A 27128-nucleotide genomic window follows, 5' to 3' on the forward strand; every position below is an offset into this window, starting at 1 on the left:
TTAGATGGTCCCTCATCTGCCTTTATGCTGAGCTGGGAAAACGAAAAGGTTATCACATCAAGCCCAAGAGGTCAGGAAGTTTACACTTCACCCTAGAGATACATTCTCTCAAGGCAGGGCTTTTCCAGCTAGAACCCCATTTGTGTCCTTCCTGTTCCTGTCTCATTCGACTCTGATCTCTTGGTCAGCTGCAGCTCTGTGGCAGGTGATGCAGGCACGGTCCTGCCTCCAGCATGATCATCCCTTTACACCTTGCTCACCCCTTTATAGGACAACTCGTTGCTGTTGTCTGTCGTTCACAAGAAGCATAAAGGAAGGAGGTTGTCTTCAGACCCTGACACCTGGGGCTGGCATGCCAAAATGGTTTTGTGCTGGTGAGTGTTCTTTGTGTTCCCCCACATGCTTTTCTTCTCACAGTTCTGGGGTTTCTGGTCAGATGTCAGAAGCTCACAAAGCCTACTGGGCAGCCAGGTAGGCAAGCATGAGACAAGAGGGAGTGGCAGGGCCAGCAGCCAGTACAACAAAGGGGGCAGCCACCAATGCTGGGCAGGCACAAGAGTGGCTCAGCAGAGCTGAGCCTTGAGAGCTGAAAAGGCTGCGAAACAGATTTTTTTTTTTTTTCAAAACGAGAAATTTCAGTTGCAAATATTGGCAAATAATAAAAATATTTTTAGACCACTGAGTCAGCCAAACCAAACATGCCTGAATCTGCGACTGTCGTTCTAGGTGTTTCTCTCAATTGGCTCTCTCCTACTGAAGGCAACCTGTTGGCTCCCACTGTGCTGTTTTCAGGTGATGAGACCACCCAGGAGCCTCAGCAGTTCTAGAGCCAGGACCTGCCGGCTGAGAAGTGCTGGATGGCTTTGGGGAGCGCCCTGCACCGAGCAGAGCAGAGAGCTGGCTGTGCCAATCTGCTCTGGCTGGAATCCAAGCCGCTGATTGCAATCTGTAAAGCCCTGCACGGCTGTAGTTCTGGTTGCCTCCAGACCGCTCCTCTGCCCGTGGGCTGGAGTAGGTAAGAGCTCATGGCCAAGGTCCCAGCCCCAGAGCTGGCAAGCCAGAGGCTGGGGGACCCTGGAGGGCGCAGCAAGCTCCAGCAAGTCGCCAGGCTGTCCTGGCGGCCAGCAAAGCAGAGCAAGGCAGCCTCCGGGGCACTGTGGGAACCCTGATATTTAGGCCATGTCTGAGGAACACGGGACATGTGCTGCCTTTTGTGATGACTCAGGGCTTTCAGGAAAAACCTAGGAGATGCTCCCTACTCTGTCTCGAAGCAGCACTGAGGATTTTGCTCAGACACTGCAGCCAGCAGCTTCTGTCCCTTCAGCAAGGAACACCAGATCAGAGCCAATGCTTTTGGCAAAGACGCCTGCCACGGAACAATGTCAAAACCAAGCTGCAGTGGGCTGGGGCAGGCAAACCTCCCCAGGCTTTAGAACAACCAACAATGTGCTCTTGTCCCCCAGTCAGGGTGGGAGCAGGGAGAAATCCTTTTCATTTTTTTCTCCTTCCCCATCTGAGTGGCTCCTGTCACCCCTTCTCCAAAGAAGCCGGGCAGGCAGGCAGCTCACTCTCCTGGCTCTGGGCAGTGCAATCAGGAACACCATGGAAACCCCCAGAGGATGCACGACACCGCACCGGGAACAAAAGTCTTTCAGGTTCAGAAACAGAGTCTTGACCCTTTCACAGTGGCATGGCCAGCACTCCTGGAGAGGGAGGACACTGGCAGGCTTCTAGACTGGAACTCACACATTGCGGACTGTGGACTTGAGCCCAAAGGAGGCAGGAAAATGAAGAAAGCAAGTGTGAAACCCACTCGGATGCCTCCTGTCCCTAAGCTGGAATTTGCTAGAATTCAGAGACACAGCTGCTGCCCCAGACAGACGTGACTCCACACACAAAAAGAGCAGGCTTATGTTCCATCCACCCTCTGCAGTATACCCACAGAATACTCTGTGGGTGTGTAGAGAGGGGAGTGTGGGGGCTGCACTCACCGATGTTGGGATGTTTCAGAAGTCGGCATATCCGGGCCTCACGTTCTAGCTTCTGATGATCTAGAAGTAGGAGAAAGAGAACAAAAGCCATCAACCCCATCCACTTGATTTGTGGTCAGCCAGCACTCCACAATCTCTCAATTGTTAGATACTAACCCTGTGCTTCCAGAAAATTTGCTTCCTGCATGCAGTTATTTTGAGCAATTTTTCCAGATGTAAGGACACAATCTGAGTGGTTGAGCACCTCAACTGGTGTCAGAACTGGGTTTGAAATCCAGCTAAGCTGTATGTAGCCTAACACAGGACCATGCAAGTGCTGGCAGCCTTGCCAGTATCCTCCTCTCTGGCCCTCTAAGCAACCCTAAAACATAACCTTGACTACTAAGGTGTGGGTGATCAAGAGGATGGTGTATAGAATAGACATCTGTGGAGAGCTCGCTTCTGCATCAGGCAGACATATCTTTTAACAACTGTATGAGATTGGCAAGATCCTGACTCCCACGAAATGAAACCAGGACATACATCCTGCTTCTCTCTGCATGAGCTCTTGGCCACCCACCACCAGCGAGGGCTCCAACTTCTTTGCCTTTGGGCTCTGGGATTATGCTGGGTTTTAATGCAGTAACCAGAATTTGTGCTACCCCAGGTCTACAGTGAGGTACTCCAGGGGTCAGTTCCTTCCTCAGGAAAGTGGAGCTCCAGGAAGTAGAAAGAGAGGACGTTATTCAAAGCCCAGAGGCCAGGAAGCCTTCCCTGTTCTCCAGCCCCGCCTCTCCTGGCTGGAAACTTGCCCAAAGTCACCTTCTTCAGCTGAGTCCTCCCTGGGGTGGCTTGCCCTCTGATCACTCTCCTATATTCCACCACTTCTCCTGACCCTCACATTATATTCCACCAGTTGTTTTTTGGTCATAAACTTATTAAGGCACAGGGGACTGGCGAGAGGGGCTTTCTAAACCAGTACTTTGGTAGAATTCCTTCTACAAACAGGGGCTTAATTAGGGCTTGTCTGTAATAGCACTGGTAACAATCACTCTCATTCACTAAGCATTTCCTATATCCAGGCAGAGGCAGGAATCATCCTATTTCGCCTTCACTACAGGCTGCAGAGCTGGGTCTTATTAGCTCTATTACAATACAAACCAGCAAACTGAGGTAGAAGAAAAGTAGCCGGCACACAGTAACATGGATGGGAGGTGGATGCAGGGGGTATGGGCCTGGAGCCCTCTCTCTCGACCACCATGCTATGATGAGCAGATAAAGAAAAAGCAAGACTGTCAATTAGGACTCCAGGCTTGGGGCAGGGTGGGGAAGGCGCAGAATCCATCCGTTGCATCCTGACCTCTCCAGGCCCGGCCAGGGGTTTCTTCATGCACATCTGCCAAGAGGCCCCTGGCTTCCTTGTCAGTGCTTCCTCCACACCTTACTCCATGAAGCCTCCCATGGTTCTCACAATAACCCAAAAATGACAGGTGCTACAAACATTTCCATTTCACAGATAGAGAGAACTGTAAAATGAGGCCCAGAGAAGTGAATAACTTGCTGGAGGATCCACAGCAGAAAAGGGACAGCACTGGGACTCAAACCTTGGCCTTGAGTCTGAGATACTGCAGGGATTTCAAATTAGAAAGAACTTGCAAGTATCGTTTTCTCCAAGCAGCGAAGCTTGGTCCTAAACTTTCCCTCTAGCAGCAGCTCTTTGTGGAAGGAGGTGGGGACGGCAGAGATTAGTTCCTGCGGCCCAGCTAATCCATCGCAGCTGCCCGGGGATCTGGGTCAGGCCTTTCTTCCTTTTCTTCCATGTGGGTCCATGACCACTGACCGTGATGCAGCCAGAAGAACCTCAGGGAACCCCAGCTCCCATACTGCCTTGTATCCTTCAGTCTCAGACACAGCGATGTGGCCAGAGACCTCCAGAAGCTGGGGCCCTGGATGAAGCAGCTATCACTTTGCCTGGTGGGTGGGAGGCTTGCTTTTTCCAGATCTGGCCAGATGTCAGGCAGCCCCGGTTTTCTCCTAGCCCCTGGGGCTAAAGATGCAGGGGTTGTGCTGGACTGCCCCATACTGCAGCTTACTTGCTGGCAGGGTCTAACTTTCCACCTCGTTACTCTCACCACACAGTTCTTGGGCTCGACAGCCCAGGCAGGTGCAAAACAGCATCTTGCAATGCGGACGTGGCAGCTGAAGGGAAGGCCCAGAGATTAATGTTTATCTCCTTCCTTAAGTCTCTTACTGGCTAATGGTTACAGTCCCACAACAGCAACAGCACTAAAAATAAGGACACTCTGGCTTTTCCAGTGGCTTGGAGTAGAGAGAAGAGAGACATGGTCTCAGGCTCCTGTTCCTCGAAGGAGCTACCCAAAGTCCAGAGTGCCTCATTAGTCGCTGACTTCAACACTATCTCCAAGGAGCTGGGACCCCAAGTCCCAGACAAGGTCCACATCTTCAGAGAACCTGGGAGCTGCGCCTTGGGTCTTGCTCTGATTCTCAGCCATGCGGCACAGCAATTAACACATCGGCGTTGGAGTCAAATAGCCCCGGACGGAGTCCAGCTCTGCCACATTTGGCAAGTTATTAAACACACCTGAGCCACCTTCATCATTTTAAAAAAGTATTTTACTGGGTTCCAGGTTGCAACAAGCACTGCTGGTGGAGCTGCTGGGGAGATAGCAGGGAAAGAAACAGACAACAGTGCCTGCCCTCAGGGAGCTAGTCGGGCCACAAGCAAGGAGAGGACAACAGGAAAAGTCAGGCAGAAAATCAGGCAGGGCAGGAAGGACCTGGGAACTGACAAAGCGAGGATGGGGAAGACCCCAGCAAGGAGGCAATAATTGACTCTCACCTGCAAAGAGGTGAGCACATGAGCCAAGCGTAGATCTCAGGCCAAGAAGCTCCACAGTTTCAACAGAGACAGCAAGAGCTGAGGCTGAATGAGGTAATGTGGACACAGGGCTTTGCATGCTGCCTGGCACACACTAAGAGCTTCCTTTCCAAGGGCTCCCATCAGGTGAAACAAGGTGTCCTGGGCTGAGCCCCAGGGACATCAAGAGAGACAGACATGCTCTCTCCTCCGCCTGAGCACAATGCAGTCTCCAACGCCCCTTTAGAGGTGTCTAGGCTGATGAGATCCTACGTGGCCAGATCCAGTGTGAGCGAGACACTTCCGCCCTGCCATATGGGACCCACTTGTGTCTGCAGCTGGCAGGTGAAGGTGAGCCACAGGAGCTCCTGAGAGGGAAGACAGCCCTATGGGACCCACCCACAGGGATCCCTCCTCTTCCTTAGCCTAGCTGGCAGCAGCGCTCTGCCATGAGAAGCTCTCTGCTCAATGAGCCGTGTGGTTTTTGCCAACCACTTTCTCCTTGCCTCCCAGGCCACGCACAGGCGGGCTGCCACCCCAATCTCTCCAGCTGTTGTCTCCTGTCTCAGTCCTCCAGGCTTCCTGTGCTATAGTCACCTCTGGGGCTGGTCCACGGCTGGGAACAGAGTGCTTCATTCCAGCAGCAGCAACATGTAATGGCACAGACAGCATTCTTCTTAGGGGTAAAGGCATCCGCTAGGAACACAGCATCCACCATCCCAAAGCAGGCCACTAACCTGGCTGGGTCCACAAGACTAGGAATAGGCTCAGCATCCTAGGTCTCTTCATGGAGACTCTGCTTCTTTGAGTAACCACTAGGGAGCAGCTTGGACCTTCCAAGACAGACCCTCCTTCCACCCACCTTTTTACCAGCTTGTCCCCGCCCCCTCCCACAGCCCAGCCCCCCCTTCCTGTTCGACAACAGCCACTTCCCGCTTTTGCACAGGGCCACTTCCTGCCCGCCTGTGTGCTACTGCCATGGAGACCCACCCTGCCGGCCCTCAGCCCAGTTCCAACCACAGCCCTCTCTGCAAGGTTCCCCCACGACTCCTACCCCACCCCCCCAAGAGCAGAGGTGGCAACAGGAGCAGAAAGCAGAAAGCAGCCTAATCAGGGTCCTGCTCCAGCCTTCCCAGCTCCACATGGGCCCTTTCTCTGTGATCCATCCAAGTTGGAGCTGGGCCCTGGGAAACAGGCGTCCCTGGAAGCCTTGCTGCTCCCACCTGCTACCCAAGTGCCTCAAGGCTTAGTCCAGGATGCTGCAATTTTACAGGAAGGGTGGTGGAGAAGGACCAGCCGCACCACAGGAGGCAGAAAGAGGAAGCAGATAGTCAGCTGACAGCAACAGTGTGCAGCCAAGGGGCACATGAAGCCCTCAAGCCCCCTGTGTCCCCATAAGAGAAGCCTACTCCAAGGGCACTTCCTCCCACCACAGGAGGAGGGGGACAGAGATGACCAGTCACTGGCCAAGCGAGCCATGCTAGGACTCTGCCCAGCTCCAATTCAAACACACCCTCCACTTTGCCAGGGATATTTGTGCAGGTCTGTGCCTGGAGTCCCTGGCAGTCCTCACAAGATGACTCCTGCAGCCCCTTGGATTTCAGACATGTGATGGGGGGGACTCCATTTTATTGCCCTCACCCCTTGCCCAAGGAGCAGAGGCCCTGACTGCCCTCCTTGGGCAACACTCTAAAAAGAGCAGAAACAAGGACACCACGGGGATTTGGTGTCACCATCCACCTTCCCCAGGTGCTTCTGAATGCCCCTGGGCCTTGGGCATGGACTAGTGGGAATCTCAAGCCACAGTCCCATTGACCTTGCCCTGACACCACGATGCCACATCCCTTCCTCTTTCAGTCTCACTTGAAAGGTGCAAAGTCTCCAACTAAGAGCAAAGCGTATCCACCAACTAAGAGGCCATAGCTTCTAATTCTTTCACACCCCGACACCTGGGGATGAGCTGAGGGCTTTGAAGACATGGAGACAAGGCCTGAATCATGCATACCCGACTCCCCAAAGTTCAGCCCTTATCTAGCCTAGCCCCACTTTCTCTTCAGTCCCAACTCCGGCAGCTGGACCCCACCGTGGCCTTGGGGTAATAGGACAGGGGAAGCTTTAGCTAAGAAGGGAAAGTAGAAGGGGCCAAGAAGTATCCCAAAGCTCAAGACTCACAAACTAGCTCTGATGGAGAGAATCCCCCAAGGGGGTCACTAGCACAATCTCAAAAAGGCAAGGCTCTGCTTGTGGACACTTGGGCCACTCTCAAGGGCCAGAACAGGGTCACTGTTAAGCTCTTGGTGCCCCCGGCAGGGCTCCTGGTGCCTGTAGCCTTTGCCCACTGTTTTGGTGACATTTCCTTCATGGTAACCAGCCCCAAGTAAAACATCCCAGGAAGCAGCCCCTAAAAATAGCTCCTCCCAGGGCAGCAGCAAGCAGGGCGGGGGGAGGGGAGAGGGAGGAGAAAAGAGGGGAGCAGATGGGAAGCTGCTGCTGTTATTGATAGGGCCCAGGAAGTAGAGATGGTGTTGGGGGGGAGTGGCTGGAAATCTCCCCAACACCTAACCCAGAAAGATGGGTACAGACAAGAGTGGGACCTTGGCCAGCAACAAGAAAGGATTTGCTGTACAGGCTGATGATGGTGTGGGGCCTGGATGGAGAAGGGTGGAGTGACATGCCATGGCTCATCATGGGAACAGAATAGCCAGAATCCAGGTTTCACAGGGAACAGCTCCGGTAGGGAGAGAAGTGCTGGGGTCTGAGCGTGTTGCACTCCTGGGCAAACTGACAGCTCGAAACCAAACACACAAAATCCTCAAACCAGTATCATGGGCCTCCCTTTCCTCATTGGTCCAGAGGCAAATCTGTCTAGGCACAGGCAAATGACTAAGGCCCTCTGCAGAAAGCACTTAAGAGGTGCAAAGTACCCATCTCTTCCTGTCACCACCCTTTTGGCACCCATGGGATCAGGCCCTTGTCAGCCTGCCAAGGCTGTACCGAGAGCCACAAGCACAGAGAGACAGGGGCAGGAACTGGCCACACCCACCCTCCCCTTCCCCATCTCCAGCCTCGGCCACTCACCTCTATGGCTTCAGCACAGCCTCTGACAAAGGGACCAGAGTAAGCAGTAGGAAGAAAACAGGGGCATCTCCTACAGCGTGGGACCACCTCCCAACCTTTGGTGTGGCACCACTCACACAACTCCCCTCCCCTCCCCCTCCCGGCCCCACCCAAGGCAGGGTGATAGGCCAGTATCATGGGACTTGGACTCCCATCACTGACTGCACAATGACACCGACCCAGCAGAAGCCTTGGCACAGAGGAGGCGTCTCCACCCTGCTTCCTCATCCTCTTGGGCAGAGAAATCAGAGAGTTCAATCACTAAATGCAGGATGCCCATTTCTCTGCTAACAGGAATTGGCCTGCTTCACCCTCAGGGGGAAAGCAGTTCTGTACAGTGAAGCGTCCCTTCAACGCCTCCTTGAAGCCCAGCACTGCAGGGCCGTGGAGCTTCTCTTCCTTCTGCCCTGCCCTCCATGGCTGCCTTCCCCTCCCTCCTCCCCCCTCCCATCACCCAGATCCTTAACAGGAAAGTCTCACTTGGAGATACCACAGGGGACACAAATGTCATGGGGGCTACTCAGGCCAACACCAAGGGGTGGGGCCTTGCAGCTGGCACCATCCGGAGGGATCCCATTTCAATCTCTAGGGCCAGCTGGACTCAGAAAGGGACAGCCTTTACCCTGCTGGTGGCCAACAGGCCACAACACCAGCCACTCAGCCTGCCACAGCTTTGGACACAGATACCCCAAGCTGGGGGCACAGAATATAAAGTCTCTAGCCACAGTGGGCCACATACCAGCAGAGACACCAACCTGGAGAAGGCTGGACCAAGTGTGTCTGGTGAATCCCAGGGAACGTAGCAAGAGCTATTGCTGATTCGAGAGGACATTTCTTAAAGAGTGGTTCATGGACCACCCACGCAGAACTTCTTGGAGCACATGCTAAAAATGTAGATTCTAGGGCCCCACCCTAGACTTTCTGAAACAGAATCTTGGGGAACAGAGCCCAGGAATCTGCATTTTTCAACTAGCACCTGAGTCTGATAGACACTGCCCAGAGGAAGTCTCAGCAGTGTCCCCATAAGGTCATTAGTGACACAGGAAGAAATATGAGCTACATCAACTTCCTCCAACTCCCACCCTGCCTGTGCCCCACACACAGCTCTTTAGCCTCGTCTGTCCTCCCCTCCTGGAGCCTCGGAAGGCCTGCTACCCGGCTTCCTGGATCCAAAGGGGAGAACCCAAGCAAGCACTGAGGTCCAAGGGCTCCAGCAACTTGATTGTGAGTTTCCTGAGACCCAAAACCCACATGAACCGTAACTGGTTCCATAGTCCTCTTAACCCATCATTTCACGCATATCTGCTTAGTCTGCATCAAGGACACAGAGCACAGAAATCAAGGAACATACAGGACCCCTCCCCTCACTGGAAAGCTTCTGCTTACATTCTGCTTTCACAGACATTTTGTCACATGGGGTACACAGATTAAATAAATAAATGAATACGACACCTGTTATCACAGATTTCATAACAGCTTCTGATAGCATCTCTCAGCAAGGCCAAGGGCATCTTCCCCATATCCATCTTAGTGAAAGCATCTGGGATCCAGACAAATGGCCCAAATGCAGAGGTTTCTTAGGATGTGAATTGTTCCAAAGATACATCCTAAACTGTGTAGAAGAAAGGGGGCATTTGTCCTTCAATGACAGCAATACGGAGAAGACACTTTGGATACAAGCAAAGAGAAGAGGATCTGAAATGTTATGCTCCATGAGGTGAAAATCTGTATGCATATGAATAAAGAAGGGAACATGAAATTTAAAATTATACATAAAAAAAAGACATAAGGACTCAGGCTCTTTGGTTGGGGGGGGCTCTTAAATCTTAAAATAACAACTTATCATGGCCATCACCTGGCCCACCAGCTCCTGCATCCAAACCTACTTTAAATGCCTCCTTTGGCCTGAGGGAGCTGAGTTGGGAACCATAGGCTCCCTATGAGCCCAAACACCACACCTAAGGCTGTTCTGAAGCAACTGGGGTGACACTACATAACTCTCGGGGACTAGGCAGCCAGCCAGGGGCCAGCCAGACCTGCGGACAAAGACAGTTGGCATTCATCTGCGTGGATTCCCTACCTCGTGATCTGGTTACCACTGGGGGGCTTTGGAGACCACAATGACAAGAGAACAACCCAAAAGAAGACTCCCCAGTGGGAACTGAGCTTCAGAAAGATAGAGGAGTGGTCTCTGCCTCTGCCTCCCAGGCCAGAGCACCACAGACGCTTAGGAGAAAGCTCTACACGCTTTTCTCTTCTTTGGGCTTGCAGCACAGAGAATCACACAGAAGGCAAGCAGGGGTACCCGGCAAACACAGCAAGCCCTTCCAGACCTTCATAGATGACCCTGGTGGGTCCATAACTTTCCCAGACACAGAAATCCAACACCTGCGGAGCCCGAGACAGACAGCGGCGAGTGAAATCCAGTCCCAGCCGCTGCACCTTTATAAAATATACAGCGTAAACTGAGAGGTTGCAGACAAGCCACGGCCTTCACTCCTTAACCCTACGGAGAACCTGCCCAGGAGGGACCTCGGCCACCCCTCTCCAGGGACTTACACCCCCCAGGCCTGCCCCTAAAACTCCATCTCCAAGGCAACACCCTCCCACTCTGCCACCTCGAAACAGGACCAGCGCTCAGAAATCTCCGACCCTGATCTGCCAAGACTAGGCCTCAGCCATAAAGTTAACCTGGCACCCACACTACACCACAGAGCCTCCGTCTTGGCATAACTTCAGGAGGGGGAGCTGCTGTCTGAAGCATATGATTTTACACAATGATCCTCTTCTCAAGGAAAAAAAAAATCAAAGGGAAATTAAATCCCATCTTGTCGGGGCCAGGAAATAAAGATACCAGTGGGGGAAAGACAGGACCAGGTTGAAAGGAGGCGAGGAAGGGAAGAGGACATTGCCACAAATGTCACCAGGTCAGGAAGTTCAGGCAGGTAAGGAAGGAGCAGCCAGCAAAAGCCCAAGACCAAGGCAGGCAGCTGCAAGGTGTCCCACCCCAGCTAGTCTCACATCCCAGAACCTGGCTCCCAGCTGTCTCTCCTCCCTCTTCCTGGGTCAGAGGACACTGGTGAGATGGGGAAAGCAAAGCATTGCATCACCAACTGGAGACAGCAGACACCTGTCTCCCTGCTGATGCACCCAGGCCTAGGCTATTGTGGACACGGAGAGAATCCATCCTCAACTGAATCATCCTCTCGCACCTTGCCACGCCGGCCAACAGATGTCTACCAGCCCCCTGCCCCAGGGGAAGAGGGCATCTGACCACCCACACATCTCTATAGCAACCACTGCCTTGGACTCAAGGTACGCAGAGTGAAAGAAAATAAACAAGTCAGCCTTACAGCCAAGGTACACAAGGAGAGCAAGAGAGAGCGACTGGGTAGGAGGCAGCAAAAACCTTGCTGGTGGGATGGAGAGAGGCTCCCTAGCCAATGGGCAGCCAGGACCCTGCTAAACAGGTTCTAGAACACCTGCCAACATGTCAGAAGTCCCCCCACCCCTACCCCCGCCACCTACCCGTCATCCCTGTGGAATTTCATGGTGCTTGGGACAGCTTTTGCCCCCAAGGTGTCCATGCCATTACTAGCCAAAGCCCACATGTTCCCCAGAGCAGTCTGTCCTGGTTCCTAATGTACTGGTAGTATCCTTGTGCCCAGCCCTGATTTCTTCCTGAGTCTCCAGACCTCTGTCACTCAGCTGAGCCCTGCAGCTCTGTGACAGGACCTGACCTGCGAGCTCACTGGCTCTGTTCACACAGCACTTGACATACTGCTGGGTCTACACCTATCAGGTGAGGTAAGCTTGGCAAGCACCCAACACAAGGTTCAGAGAGCATCCGTTTGAGGTCTGAGAGATGGGTCCTGACCCTCCCAGCCTCGAGTACTAAGGAGGAGGCCATAGGTGAGGTTCCAAGGCCTGGGTAAGTATAGCTCTGGCCCAGACCAGGCCATTGGGATTTGCAGACCATGAACCATCATCACCCTCCACTCCGGACAGACTACATCTGCTTGCTGCACCACCAACTTTGTAATTTGATCAAAAAAGCAATCAAGTTCATCTGGCAGGATTTGTTCCCGAGAAGCCCTCGCCAGTCGCAGCCTCCCCTGATGTTTACAGATTTCCTTCCCTTGGGAGTCTGTTCTGCCGCCTGGTGGGCAGGGGAGGCTGGGTTTGTCAGAACTGCTCACTTACTGCATTTCTATCTGAAGTCACCATGGGGGCATGGGGACCAGGCCAGGTCTGCAGTGACCACTACCACCTCAAAGAGAGGCCACACGTGCCATGCCTCTCATAGGACCAATCAATCTCCTTCAACCCTACAGGGGCCATGGTCCTGCTGACACCTCCCAGCTCCGCAATGCAACAACTTGCTTCAAAGTCCACCCACCCTGAAACTCCAACTCTTTTCCAAGCACTATCACACACAACCCCCAGCAGTTTGGGGGGGTCAGCTTCTCCAAGGTGTCGCAGCCCCTTAGGAAGAGGCCAAACTGGAGGGACACTCACCTCGGGCAGACAGCTTCTTGGTGTTGATGATTTTGGCTGCATACTCTTGCGTGGAGGTTTTCTTCACACACCTGCGGACCACAGAGAAAGCACCCCTGGAGGGAGAAGAGGGAAAGAACTGGGACACAGAACAGCGCAGTGTGACATGGACATACTTCAGCCCTCTAGCCACACTCACCCCCCAGCCCAGCGACCATGGCATGACACTCAACACATGTGGGGGGCAGGCCACCTTGCTCCCACGCCTCCTCCTCCAGCCCTGGGCAAGGCAACAGCCTCAGCTTGGGGCTGCCCATCAGGAGCAGGTGGGCGATGCTTAAGCACACACCTGCTGCATCTCCCCCACAGCCCTGCGTCCTAGCTCAGGGAACAGAGACCCTGCTTGTCTCAGGAGCCAGAGTTGAAGGTAGGTAAGAGGGGACCAAACACAGGGTACACTCGGGGAGAAACCCCCCTCAGCCATAGGGGACAGTGGGGGTCAGTCGCCCCTCTGCACACATGCACGTACAGGCACAGCCAGCTTCACCCCACCGCAACCCGGCTCAACTGACAGCAAAGGGACACAGTGAGGAGGCTGACATGAATAGCGCCCTTTTCCCGGGATATTTTCCTGTATGTCCCCCCGCAAATGGGAGATTGCACTCTCGGGGGCTCTAGAAACGTCTGGGGGTGGGAGTGGACAGGGCGGGGGCTGCAGTAGCCGGGCTCGGCGCCGCGGGTGTGAGTGTGTGTGTGGGGGGGGCCGGGGCTGCTGCAGCGGCCAGCGGAGGGGAGGGGGATGCTGCGGCTGCGGCGCGGCTCCTAGGACCACTGCAGGGGTGGGGGGAGGGGCAGGGGGTGCTGCAGCGCTGCCCAGCAGTACTGTTGGGATCCTGGAAGCAACATTAGCAGGGGGTGGTGGTGGGGGGGAAACGGGGGTGGGGGGCGGGGCCGTCTACCAAACATTTCCCCCTCCCGCACCCCCACTCCCCGGCGCCGCAGCCAGTCTGAAACTGCAGGGCTGGGGAGGGTCCCGAGTACCAGGCGCGTGGGACGTGGGGACAGGGTGCTGAGTGAGCTCTGGAACAGAGTGGGGAGGGGGTGGCGAGCAGGAGGAGTCAGGGGAAGGGTGCAAGAGGGGCGGGGCTGGAGGGCGCCCAGGGGCGCTCTGGGGGCTGCAGTCCCCGTGGTAGAACGGGGTGCAGCAGCCCGGGCAGCTGCTGCCGGGCGCAGTGGGGGCTGCGGGGCACGGAGCGGGGGACGTGAGGGGCCCCGCAGGCAGCAGGCGGGAAAGGCTGGGGGTGGGGCGGGCCGAGGGGGGCGCTGCAGCGGCCGGTGCAGGGCCGGGGGGCGGGGCGAGGAGCCGCATAGCGTCCGGGCGGCTGGGGGCAGGGTGGGGGGCCGCGGCGGGCGGCGGCGGGCGGGCCGTACTTGCCGAGCTCCTCGAAGAGCTGGTAGTCGTCGGTGAAGCGGGTGCAGGTGGCGGTGGTGGCCATGCTGGCGGGCGGGCGGACGCGGCGGTGCAGCCCGCGCCGACGTCGGTGCACAGTCACCGCCGCCCGGCCGAGGGAGCAAGAGGAGGAGACGGGGCTGAGCCCGGCAGCACCGCGAGACTTTACCGGGGAGAGAGGAGAGAGAGAGAGAGAGAGAGGAGAGAGAGAGGGAGGGAGGGACACCCCCGCGCCCGCCTGCCCCGCCCCCAGCCTCGCCGGCCCCCCGCCCGGCCTCCGGACCGCCCCCGGGGAGGGGCCTCCAGCCAGCGGCCCCGCCCTGTCCGGGAGCCGCCCCGGCTGGGCCGGGCGTGCAGGGAAGCCTGGAGGAGGAGGGTCCCAGCTCCAGGCCACCCGCCTGGGCCGGCCGAGCTGAAGGGTTGGCGACCAGTAGACTCGACCCGGAGCACACGCTGCAAGGGATCGCGAATGCGTGGGCAAGGGTATACGCGTTAGGAGTGGTGTGAGCGTCTGCACCATCCAGCTCTCTGGAGAGGCCCCACAGACGGGTCCCAAGGCAACCCCCCTCTGCGCTGCGCGCACCAAGTGGAAAGCGGGCCAAGGTCAAGGAGCCCGAGTCACGCCGCACACTCGGGAGGCGTCCCCCAGCTGGTGCAGAGCCCGCTGCGAACAGCCTGACCTCGTGGAGCTGACAGTCTAGGCTTGGACAAGCATCAGGGCCCTCATTAGGAAGACTCCCACCAGGCACGGTTGCATCGAGGCAGACCAGGTTAGGGCCAAGGATACAGGTGGGGCGGTGCCTTCCTGCACTAGACCTTAGAAATGAGAGGATGTTCTTTTTCAGGTTGGTAGGTGAAAGGGACGGGGTGGGAATGATTTGCGAATAATGCTTCCCTGCTTGGGGACTGGGGAAAGATGGAGAAAACACTCCCTCCTGCACCCCTGTACTTTTTATTTTGTGGTTCCTAATTATGGTTTTTCTTTTTTTTTGTCAGGATAGATTTTCTGGTATGAGAGACAAGTAGAACTAGAGCGTAGATACCTAAAGAGTGAACTTGGGTCAGACCACCTGGCTTGGACTTGTGGGCTGTCCAGTTGTATGACCTTGGGCAAGTCACTTAATCTTTCTGTATCTGTTAACCTTATCTGAAATTGGAAATAATAATAGTATCCACCTCACAGTGTTATGAGCATTAAATGAGCTAAACCACATAAAGCACTGAGAATAGTACCAGTTACCTAAATAGAACTGTGTCTGCTGTTGTAATTTGTTTAATATTTGTTTCTCACTAAATTATAGGCTCCAATAGGGTAAGGCCTGTGTCTCCTTTGCTCACCACCACATACTCAGCCCTAGAATCTCAGTAAATATTTGTAGAAGGGCAAAGCAAAAGAGCATCTCTTCTAATGTTCCTAACCACGACAGGTTGGTGGGACAAAGCCATATACCTGTCTCCGTGGAGGAGAAATAGGCTGCAAAGTTTCCCACCCTGCCGGGGAGAGCTGAGCTATACCCCGAGTCCAGGGCCAGCCCAACTGGGCAGACTGGAGCTCAGCCAGCTCTGGCGCTCAGTCTTGATTACAGCAGGACGCCCACTGGGAGTCAGGCCTCCCATTGTCTGCAGGCTGGCTCTGCTGGGAGGAGGCAGCGGAGAGCGCCCCAGCCCGAGCTGCCTCCCGGAGGGAGGGGTGGAGCAAAGCTCTCCGGGTAGGCTCTGTCCTCTCCTTACCCAACAGTCCTGGGTGCTGCTCTGAGAACCAGACTGCCCAGTAGGGGCGAGCAGGGGAGTGGAGCCCAGGAGCAAACATGTCTCAGAGCGCTAGGGAGGAGAGAGAAGATGGAGGGACGAGAACATGCTGCCTCGCCTCGCCCCCGGGTGGGGAGGGGGAGAAACACAGGAAGTCAAGCGGTGAGGGGTAAGGCCACTTCCTATCTCAAAGCACCAGGGTGAGCGCAGGGTCCCAGCACGGAGCAGGGCAGTGAGGGGGTGGACATGGGGACGGCTGGAGGGTTTGGGTTTCTGTCATCTGCCTTGAGGCAGAAGCAACAGCCGTTGGCCTGCATTCCAGAAATGGGGCTGCTTGTCAGCTGGGGATCCGTGTCCCCTTCCACGTGCTCAAGGTCACCTGGTTCCTGACCTCCAGACACCGGAAACTTGACATTCACAGCTGTAAAGTGGAGTGAGGCCGCCAGGAGGTTGAAACACAGCACACTAGCGCTGCTAGGTGGTTCCCCAGAAGGCATCCCGCAGGGTGGGGAAGGTGGGGACTACAGCAGAACTGTTGCTGACTAGCCCCTCTGTCTCTGAGAGAGGGGAGGGCCCTGCATCTGGGTATAAGGTATAAGGCAGCATGATGAGAAGTATACTGGGGTGAAGCTGGGGTCGAGGGTGGGGGGTAACACACAGCTGTGCATCTGCAGCTTGCTGCCTGGAAGCAAATATCTGCTGCCTACTATGTGTTTGCCATGGCTTCTTTTACTCTGCAAAATGTCCAAATAAAAGTAGAAAGTCTGAATTTGCAACAATTAAAAGGAAACGCAATCTGTTTTGTTCTGTTTCTACCTCACTTCTTCCTCTCCCCACCCCACTCCACCCCGCCTCCTGCAGTACTTCTCCCTGCTGTTCAGACCCTGGTGTGTCCTCCGTGGCAGTTTTGATCCTCAAGACATTTCTGTGTTCACACACAAGCATAACCCCTCCTTGCTCCCCATTCTGCAGCACCCACACAACCTCAGCTACTCCACAGCAATTAGAAAGAAGATGCGCGTAAATAATAACGAGCTCACCAGCTTCTGGCGCATCAGTATCTATGGCAACCTCATGGGGTCCACAGGCTGCGCTGTTCCATTTGCAGCCGGTCCCCTGGGCAGCACAGCACCCAGGCCATGCTTAGAGCTTGGGAAACAGAGAATACACAGAAAATCAGAGCTTTCCAACTAATGCTCAACTGGCAGGACCCTCTGCCAGTCTAATCTGCCAGTCCCCCCCCACTCTGAATTTCAGAATGGAATCATAGAATATGAAGATGCTTACTTTTTAGACCTAGGGAAAATGGGGCTTTTACAGGTGAGATATTTAAGCATAAGGTAGGTGATGTCGCTGAAAGGAACAAAAAAAAGTTATTTAGAGAGATGTTACATGATTGGTTCAAAGGAAAGTCTGTCCTATGTTAGAGGAGTTTTCAATCCCCAAAATCCCAGGGTTTTTGTGATTATACTCTAGCAGCTGCCTGTAGATCGAGATATATAATATGTTGGTTCCTTACAAGGTTTGGTTGGAGGAGAGTCCCTGGCAAAAAAGAAGTTTGAAACCCATAGGACCAGTGATTTCTGAGTTCCCTTCCAAACAGAAGATTCTATATGACTGGTTCTGCAGAATTAGAGATGAGGAAGGTGTGGGCTCTCTACCAGGAACTCCACTAAGAGAATGATGAGTGATGAGGCGTTTGACACTGAGAGAAGTTGTGATCGTGTGGATGGAGTGGGGCAAACATGCGGACCCATGTAAATAAACAATCCCCAAATCAGGAGGGAGTGAGGGATGCTGGGATCTCCCCGGAAGACACATCAAAGAAAGCTGACAGGCTTTTGCACATCACAGCGCTGCCCTGCCAATTTGAAAGGCTCCAAGCCCAGCAGGTCATGGCCGGGGTAGGAGTGTTTCCCAGCCCTCCCTCCTGTATCTATTCGCTGAAGAAGGGCAAAGGACCACAGAGTCCATTAATTGCTGGGGCATCTTTTTTTTTTTTTAATACTTATTTATTTTTATTGGCAAGTCAGATATACAGATAGGAGTAGATACAGAGAGGAAGATCTTTCATCTGATGATTTACTCCCCAAGTGACTGCTGAGCTGATCCAAAGCCAGGAGCCTGGAGCTTCTTCTGGGTCTCCCATGTGGGTGCAGGGTCCCAAAGCTTTGGGCCATCCTCAACTGCTTTCCCAGGCCACAAGCAGGGAGCTGGATGGGAAGTGGAGCACCCAGAATACAAACCAGAACCAGTGCTCATAAAAGTCCTGGAGCATGCCAGACAACAACTTTAGCCACTGTACTATCGCACTGGGCCCAATTGTCCCTTATATCTTAAACTACTAAGAAGCCCAAGACATCAGCTGAGGCGCTCTGCAAGTCTTTGTGGAGTAAATGAAATAATGGGGATGAGGGACTGAGATAACTGGAGGGAAGAGGCAGCTTTAATAGAGTTAGTAGACAGAGCTGTCACTAGAGGCCAAAGGATGGTACCGGGGTTATCTGGCAGGCTACCCTGCTCCCGCGGGGATGGCAAAGGCGGGAGAGCGGCGTGTGGGGCCCCCTGGTGGACGGAGGGGAGGCGTGCAGGGAGCTGTGAGGCAGGTGTGTGAATGATAAAGCGGGGTGTGGTGAGAATGACAAAAACTAGGGTAGCTAACGGTTAGGGAGCGCTTGCTACTTGCAAGACAGGCGCGTTACACACTCTACCTAAGTTATTCCATTTAACCCTCGTCACCACCCTATGAGTGTAGTAGTAATCAGCCCACATTTTACAGAGAAGAAAACCGGAGTTTAGAAAGGCAAGCAGCTTGTTCTAAGGGTAAACAGATAGTGATGTAAAGGAAAGGAAATGAGCAAACTGGGACAGGAGGCCATAGACAGCATGGAGGCAGAATTTAGAGGTGTGCATCCTGCCTAGATTGGATCTAGAATCTTAAATTTAGCATGGATTTGGCCCAATCTAGTCCTGGCCCTGCACTCGAGCACTGACTTAGCCGGGCACATCCATTCATTCATTTGTTTTCCTGAGCACCTCCTCTGGCCAAGTCATTAGGGAATCTGAAGAGAACAATCCCATTCTTGTAGGAAGGCAATGAAACTAGAGCAAGGTCATTTTAGACCTCTGTAAGTTACACTGCAGAGAAAATAAACTCAAACAAGAGGGATAGACAGTCAAAGGGACAGGGGAGTGTGGACCTGGGGAATTAAAAAAATATGTATTTACTCATTTTTATTGGAAAGGCAAATTTACAGAGAGAAGGAGAGACAGAAAGAAAGATCTTCCATCTGTTGATTCACTCCCCAAGTGGCTGGAATGGCCAGAGCCGAGCCGATCCGAAGCCAGGAGCCAGGAGATTCTTCCAGGTCTCCCATGCGGGTGCAGGGTCCTAGGTTTTGAGCGATTCTTTACTGCTTTCCCCAGGCCATAAGCAGGGAGCTGGATGGGAAGTGGAGCAGCTGGAAAACCAACCAGCACCGTTATGGGCTCCTGGCGTTTGGAAGGCAAAAGTTTATCTCATGAGGCATCGCGCCGGGTGCTGGGGAATTCCTTTGACTGAGGTGCTCACACATGGACTCCCCGAGAAAGCAGCTTTGGAGGGCGATTGTACGTGAGGATAACGAGTCAGTCATCTGAAGGTCCAAACAAGAACATTCCTGGGGGTGGGGGAGGAGTAGCAGCAAAGGTCCAAGATAAAAATTGTCCCACGTGTCATTTTACATGTTTATGTGACTTCAGATGTGTCATCAGGGTAGGGCCTGTGTCTGTTTATGTCCATCTTGGTGTCCCTGGCATCTAAAGTGCCTGGGGTTGAGTCATCACTCAACAAATGCTCAGAAGGTTAAAAAGAAAAAAAGTAGTATAGTATGAGATTTTTAAAGGTGGGATAATCAAATTAGTTGGATCAAAGAAGACTTAATGAGGAGATGGAAGGAGAAAAAGGGTGTTGGGAGTACAGCTAACACCAAAGAGCAGATTATTCAGGCTCTGAGATCCTGAGGGCTTGGCAGGTATTTGGGGGAGCTCACGGTTGGGCACACCGGTGGGGAGCGTTTGCAGAGGGAGAAGCGGGTCACAAAGCTGGGGACCAGCCAGACATAAACAGTGTCTGATGATGGAAGGGCTTTTGGTTTCAGAAGGACCAGAGGCCAACTTTCTGGACTCTGGGGTAGGTCCAGAGGCTTATAGATCCTAGATCTAGCCCCCAGACTTTCCCACTTGAATAGTCCATGTCTACACAAACACAACATGGTCCAAATCCAAATTAATCAAACTGGAGGCAGTGTAGCACGGAGCTTTATTATAGCAAAAGCAGGGGACAGTGTTGTGGTGTAGCACATAAAACCACCACCTGTGATGTAGGTATTCCGTATGGACACCATTTCCTGTCCTGCTCGCTCCCCTCCCAATCCATGTCCCTGCTAATGATCTGGAAAAAGCAGTGGCAGATGACTTAATTGTTTGGGCTTCCACTACTCACATGGGGAACCAGGATGAAGGTCCTGGCTTTGGTCTGGCCTAGCTGGGCCATTGAGATCGGAGAGACAGAAAAATCTTCCATCTGCTGTTTTACTCCCCATATGGCCGCACTGGCTAGAGGTGAGCAGATCCAAAGCCAGGAGCCAGGAGCCTCTTCTGGGTCTCCCACATAGGTGCAGGGTCCCAAGGCATTGGGCCATCCTCTGCTGCCCTCCCAGGCCATAAGCAGGGAGGTGGATGAGAAGTAGAGCAGCCAGGATACAAACCAGTGCCCATATGGGATGCTGGTGCTTGGAAGTGGAAGATTAGCCAGTTGAGCCATCGTGCCAACGCCTTGACCCTGATTTTCAAATGAATAAATAAATCTTAAAAAACAAAGGACAGTATGTGAGGAGTAATTCGTACATCCCGTTTTGGTCCCAGCGCTGCTTCCTGCTTCCCCTTCCCACTGCCTGCCGTTCTGGTTACCCACCAATGAAATGTAACCTCATGGCGTCTTACCTGAGAACCTCACCCATCGATCTATCCCGGCCCCTGCCCCTAATCCCCGCCCACCTACCAATCACCTGCTATAATCTCAGTCACCAGTCCCTGGGGCCCACCTGCAGCCCCTCCCAACCAATTCCCCACGCCGCCCCCCACACCTTCCAGGCCCACCTGCTTGCATAAAGTGAGCCTCCACGTGTTCCCCCTCTCCTCTTTCTACCTGGCTCACCCCTGTCCTTCTCCATCTTGCCCCCTTCCCCCTCCTGGCAGTCTTCATCCTGCCACCATGGCAGGAGATGTTTCTCTTTATTTTCTCCCTCTCCATCCCTGCTCTGTTCCTATCCTGCTGAAACAAAGGACCTCCTAATTCCTCGTTGCACCTGGTATTTCAGCTCACAGTAAACTAATTGTGAAAACAGGACTTGGCTGCAGGAATTAGCGGCGGGTAAGAACTTAAGTGCACCTAAAAACTAACACACTGAAGCAGACAGGTGCTGTGGGACCATGGCTTGAACCATCCCTTGGGATGCCTGCGTCCCATCCCAGAGTGCAGATTCCCGCTGCTCTGCTCTTAATCCAGTTTTCCATTAATGCAGCCCTGGGAACAACAGATAATGGCTCAATTCCTTGGGTTCTTGCCATGTGAGTGGAGTGCTTGGTGCTCCTGGTTTGGGCCTGGCCTACTCCTGGTTTGCCAGGCATTTAAAAGAGTGAAACAGTGGAGGAAAGCTCTCTCTCTCTCTATTTCTGTCACATTGCCTTTCAAGTAGATGAATATAAATAAACACAACAAAAAGAACACCGGAGCCAAAGAGGCTCAGCCTCTGCCTTGGAAGCCTGCCAGGTTCTATACCTTCTCTATGCCTTAGGTTTCTCATCTGCACAGTGTAGTGCTTACATCACAGTGCTGTTTTCCGGGGGTGGGGAGACTTATTTATAAAAAGAATTATTTGCTTATTTTGAAAGTTGGAGTTATGGTGGTGGGGGAAGACTCATCTTCTGGTTTACACCCCAGATGGCTGCAGTAGCTGGCCAGGAGCCAGGAGCTTCTCCTGGGTCTCCCATGTGGGTGCACTTAGGTCAACTTCCACTGCTTCACCAGGCCATTAACAGGGAGCTGAATCAGAACCCCAGCATCTGGGATACCAACGGGCACCTGTTTGGGTTGTCAGCAACACAGAGAGAGGCTTTGCCCTCCGTGCCACATGCTGGTCCCTTTGTATTTTCATCAACAAATTAAAAATTGCATATATTCGTCTTGTACAACATGTTGTTTTGGAATATGTGTTCACTGTGGGATGGTTAAATAGAGCTAATTAGCATATGTGTTGCTTAACTTTTTTGTTTAAAAAACAATCTACACTATGAGCAAGATGCATATATATATCATATATATAATATATATATATATATATGCAAAGCAAGATTAATGAAAGAGTGAAAGAGTGCTCTTCTGTCTTATTTAGGAAGGGGCTCCAAAGGAGGAAACACCCCCTGAGCAATTTCAATACAAAGCATTGTTACTAGTCATAGCCACTATGTCTTAGATTTCTTCCACTTAATCCTCCTATCTAATCACAGGGTTTTATGAGGAGTAAATTCTTGGAACACATGCAAGGTCTTTAACAGTGACGGCGTAAGAGATATTAACTATTATAACTATTTCCCTTACCACCCTTGACAGCTCTCTTTCCATTTCCTTAGTTCTGAGCGTGAGATGATTTCTCTGCCATGACCTAGTTCAGATTCTTGGAGTCATCTTTGTGTTATCCCTTATCTCAGAGGGCAGAGCTGGGTTTGAATTCTGGTATTGCCACTTACCAGTCATGTGACCTTGGGCAATTTACTTATGTTCTCTGAATTTCACACTCCCCATCAGTAAAATAAAATGTTATAATTATCACTATAGGGATGCTCGGCATGTAGAGATAATATTGTAGATGCAGGGCTAGATGCTTTGGACTCAGTAAATGGTGGTTGTTGTTATCACCTCTGTGAGTATCACCAGCAACCAGCACTCATGTGTTTTCATCCATACATCCCTTCTTTTTTCGGTTTCTATCCTATCACAAACTAAGCCTGTCTCACCTTCCAGAGTTACTTTGGCTTTCGCTAACACTGCTGCCCAATTTCTTTTAAAGCTTTTATTTTTTATTTGTATTTTTACCAGAAAGGCAGATTTACAGAGAGAAGGAGAAGCAGACAGAGAGGTCTTCTATTCACTGGTTCACTTCCCTGGTAGCTGCAATGGCCAAAGTGAAACCGATCTGAAGCCAGGAGGCAGGAGCTTCTTTTAGATCTCCCTTGCAGGTGCAGGCTTCCAAAGTTTTGGGCCATCCTCTACTGATTTTCCTGCCCACTAGCAGGGAGCTGGATGGGAAGTGGAGCAACTGGGACACACACCAGCGCCCATATAGGATGACTGTACAGTAGGGTTGAGAATTAGCCTACTATGCTATTGTGCCAGCCCCCTGCTGCCCAATTTTATACTCCATTTTCATTCGATCATTGAAGAAATAGTCATTGAACAACTTCTTTTGCTCAGAGCAACTTCTTTTTCCCAGTGTTGGAGATAATAGCATGGAACAAAACAGAGGATGTACTTACCCTTGGGAAGCTGAACTTTTGGTAAGAAGGACAAATAATAAACAAATTAACAAATAGATATTTAATAATCAGGCGGTGATAGGAGGAAACTAAAGCAGGCCAACAAGGCAGAAACTGATGGCGGGTAGGTGTTATTAAATAAAGGGTGGTTAGGGAGGGCATTCTGCTAAGCAAACATAGAAGTGGAGATCTGCAGGAAATACTGTTTCAGTGGCTACATGTTTGCTGACGTGCTGTTTCCTTCAGGACTGGTATGAGTACCCATGTAGAAGTTTCTAGATCCTCCAGGGTTCGAGTGGGTTATGTGGTTTTCTTCCCACTCCCACTGCATCCCTGGTTTTGCAGAGGTGCTTCACATACTTAACCATATTCCTCGTGAGGTCAGGTTCAGTCTCCAAATACCACAACAGCCAAGGCTGGACCAGGCCAGACAAAAGCCATGCACTCCAACCCAAGTACTTGGACCATCTTCTGCTGTCTTCCCAGACATGTTATCAGGAAAACGGATAAGCAGCAGAGTAGCTGGTGACAAGTAACAGCTTAATACATTATCCCAGGTTAACAGCTCTTATCTCTGGTGACAGCATTACCGTGAGCTGCTTTTCCTTATATGCACTTTAACATTTCTTAAATGAATATAGATTATTACATGAATAGCAACAGCAATATACCACATTTTCTCCTCATTGTCTTACTTTTTAAAGATTTATTTATTTTTTTTATTGGAAAGTCAGATTTGCAGAGAGAAGGAGCGACAGGAAGATCCTCTGTCGTCAGGTTCATTCCTCAAGTGGCCGCAACAGCTGGAGCTGAGCTGATCTGAAACTAGGCGGGTGCAGGGTCCCAAGGCTTTGGGCCCTCTTCTGCTGCTTTCCCAGGCCACAGGCAGGGAGCTGGATGGGAAGTGGAGCAGCCAGGATACGAACTGGCACCCATATGGGATCCTGGCACATGCAAGGTGAGGACTTTAGCCACTAGGCTACTGTGTTGGGCCTGACTTATTTTATATTGTAAAGTTTGTTTATTTATTTTGAAAGTCAGAGATGGGGAGAGAGAGGGGGAGATGGAGAGAACTTTTGGTTAACTTCCCAAATGACTGCAATATGGCTGAGGCTGGGCCATGCCAAAACTAAGTCAGGAGTTTCTTCCTGGTTTTCTGTTCTGGGGACAAGGGCACAAGCGCTTGGGACATCTTCTGCTGCTTTCCCAAACAAATTAGTGGGTTGCTGGATTGGAAGTGGAGCTGCCCAGAACCTCAACCATGAAGAGAATCGCAGGTTCCATGGTCTGACCATGGAGTCCATGTTTCAAAGCTGAGCTGCCTATGCAGCATATCCAGGTGCACACAGAGAATATGGTAGTACATTGGAGGCTGGATAGGATACCTGGTACCACAACAGAGGACAGAACAAATTGATCAACTACCCCAGCCAAGTGTTGCTGAAAATCTAAGCAAGTGGAGATACTAAGGTGGACTATGTCAGCCAGTGGATTCTAAAGAGATTTAATCATGCCTGGAATGGCAAGATTGGCAGCAATTCAGAACAGCTGAACTATCAAAACCACTTGAGCAGTGCCATTGGACCATGCTCCACATTGGGGACCCTGGGATGGTTGGGAGGGTGGGTGTGGCTTCTTCTCCCTTTGTCTCTCCTCTTCCCCCAGATACAGGAAGGAAAAAAGAGAATGTGGATCAGATCGGCGCAGCACCAGCCATTGCGGCTCACTTGGGGAGTGAATCTCTATCTCTCCTCTTCTCTGTATATCCTCCTTTCCAATAAAAATAAATAAATCTTAAAAAAAAAGAGAGAGAATGTGGAAACAACAGTCTTACCCACTTTCCTGTAGCCCCTGACTCTTTGTACTCTAACCAACTATGTAAAGGTCATTACAATAAAAAAATATTAAAAAATAAATAAAATAAATCTTATAAAAAAAAAGAAAGGAAGTGGAGCCACCAGGATTCAGGATTCAAACCAGCACTCATATGAAATACTGACATTATGGGTGATGGTTTTTCCCGCTGTAGTACAACATTGACACATCATTTTTTTTAATCTTCATAATAATGTATGTAATATTAAATCCATTTGCAAATTTATTTATAACATTTATTTGTTATTTGTTTTTGAAGACAGAATGATGGAAGCGAGAGAGAGAGAGAGAGAAATCTTCCATCCACTGATTCAGTTTTCAAATGCCAGCAACAGCCAAGTCTGGGTCAGGCTGAAGGCAGGGGGCAGGGACTCCCTCCGGGTCTCTGACATGGGTGGCAGGGGCCCAAATACTTGGGCTGTGATCCTCTGCCTTTTGAGATGCATTAGCAGGAAGCTGGATTGAAAGCTGAGTAGCCAGGACTCAAATAGTCACTCCAATTTGGAATGTTGCCAGTCTGTTATTTCCATTCTGTAACTGAGAAAACTAAGGCACAAAGAAGTTGCACCGATTCCCTGAATGTTGCCCTTGAAATGGCTGGCAGCTGGGGCCAGCATTGTGGCTTAGAGGGTAAAGCTGCCATCAGTGACCTTGGCATTCCAAATGTTCAAGTCTCAGTTACTCCACTTCTGATCCAACTCCACGCTGGTGGCCTGAGCATGGAAGATGACCCAAGTGCTTGGGCCCATGCCACAAATGTGAGATCACAATGAGGTTCTTGGTTTTGTTCTGGCCTAGCCTTGCCATTGTAACCGTCTAGAGTGAAATAACAGAGAGAAGATCTCTGTTTCTCTCTCTCTCTCTCTGTAACTCTGACTCTCAGAAAACAAACCAATATTAAATAAAGAATGGCTGGCAGCTGATTACAGGGTCATTTCTGATAAAATTTTACTTTTTTCTTCTTGCTCAGCTGATTCTTACATGTCAATCTTTTCTCCCAGTTTTCAGCAGAACACTGTTCTGCACATAGCAAGTACTTTTGGATGGTGTGGTCTGTTGGATCGCTAGTCTATCGTTCTAATATGTCCCACTTTATCTTGCTAGTGGTGCTGTCTTTACTGCTCTTGATCTTGCGCCCCAGTCCTGGAGAGCATGGAGCTCCTGGAACCAGGAGGTGAAGGACCTGGGCCTTCAGCTCCAAAGACAATGATTCGCTTGTCCACTAGAGGCCGCCTTACGCCCACTTTTCTAGAGCTGGCAGGGTTTACCGGATTACTCAGCCTCAGGAGTCATCTCCATCATCACGTGTTAGAACCCCAAATCCCAGAGGCAGTCTATGGCTGCCTCTGGCTTTAGTTTCTTCCCACAGGTTCCTGTACTGGAAACAAGCTCCAGAGTAAAAACAGCTGATGGCAGCTGGACACCATGGGTGTCCTGGTAGGCCAGGTCTACAAAGGCACATGGAGCACCTCAGCAAGGATTGGTTGTATATGGTACAGCATGCTAGACCCTGGTCCCTGCTGTCCCAGCTGTCAGGAGCTAATGAGATGAGTGAGCCTAACATTGTTGCCTTGTGTGATGAGCTGCTGACATGATTTCTGCATCAGGCTTAGTTCTCTTTGTGTTTCATTGTGCTGTGAATAGCTCATGGGACAGGCTACTTGCTTGAAAGAAAGGAGGCTGTTGGCAAAGAAAAAAGAAAAAGAAGACCTTCGCCAGCTTTTGCAGGGTACACTCCCCTTGGAGCTGGATTTCCTGTGTCTGTAAGCCTTGCTGAGGCATCTGAGGTTGAGATGGGCACTGCAGCTGACGGAGCACCCAGGGCAACCCAACACCACTGTTTTTCGGTTGCCCTGCCTGGGAAGTCAAGCAGATAGTCCAGATTTTCTTTAGTGTGACCTGGTCTGCTTGTTTTCTCACTGATTTCTCCTTGCCTTTTCCTTATCTTGGTTCTTTTTTTTTTCTCCAGCTCATTTCTCAATCAATATATTCATGAAATGAGTGTGTGATAGGGCAC

General features: G+C 51.8%; 1 protein-coding gene across 13 annotated transcripts in view; it reads right to left on the bottom strand.

Moving 5' to 3' along the window:
- CAMK2G (calcium/calmodulin dependent protein kinase II gamma) overlaps nucleotides 1-27128 on the bottom strand; it is a 166372-nt gene that overhangs the window by 39964 nt on the left and 99280 nt on the right. For 9 of the 13 annotated variants that reach the window (XM_036495818.2, XM_036495827.2, XM_058671459.1 and 6 more), the window contains 3 exons: nucleotides 13894-14728; nucleotides 12484-12578; nucleotides 1992-2051 (listed from right to left, as the gene is read on the bottom strand). In XM_036495818.2, coding sequence (XP_036351711.2) covers nucleotides 1992-2051; nucleotides 12484-12578; nucleotides 13894-14432 — 694 coding nt within the window. In that variant the 5' untranslated portion in view covers nucleotides 14433-14728. Of the gene's footprint in view, nucleotides 1-1991; nucleotides 2052-9417; nucleotides 9578-12483; nucleotides 12579-13893; nucleotides 14729-27128 lie in introns of those variants that run through there. The other 4 variants (XM_058671463.1, XM_058671460.1, XM_058671458.1 and 1 more) reach the window with 2 other exon arrangements.

This window comes from Ochotona princeps, chromosome 13, assembly GCF_030435755.1.
Source record: "Ochotona princeps isolate mOchPri1 chromosome 13, mOchPri1.hap1, whole genome shotgun sequence".
NCBI classification, from domain to species: Eukaryota; Metazoa; Chordata; class Mammalia; order Lagomorpha; family Ochotonidae; genus Ochotona; species Ochotona princeps.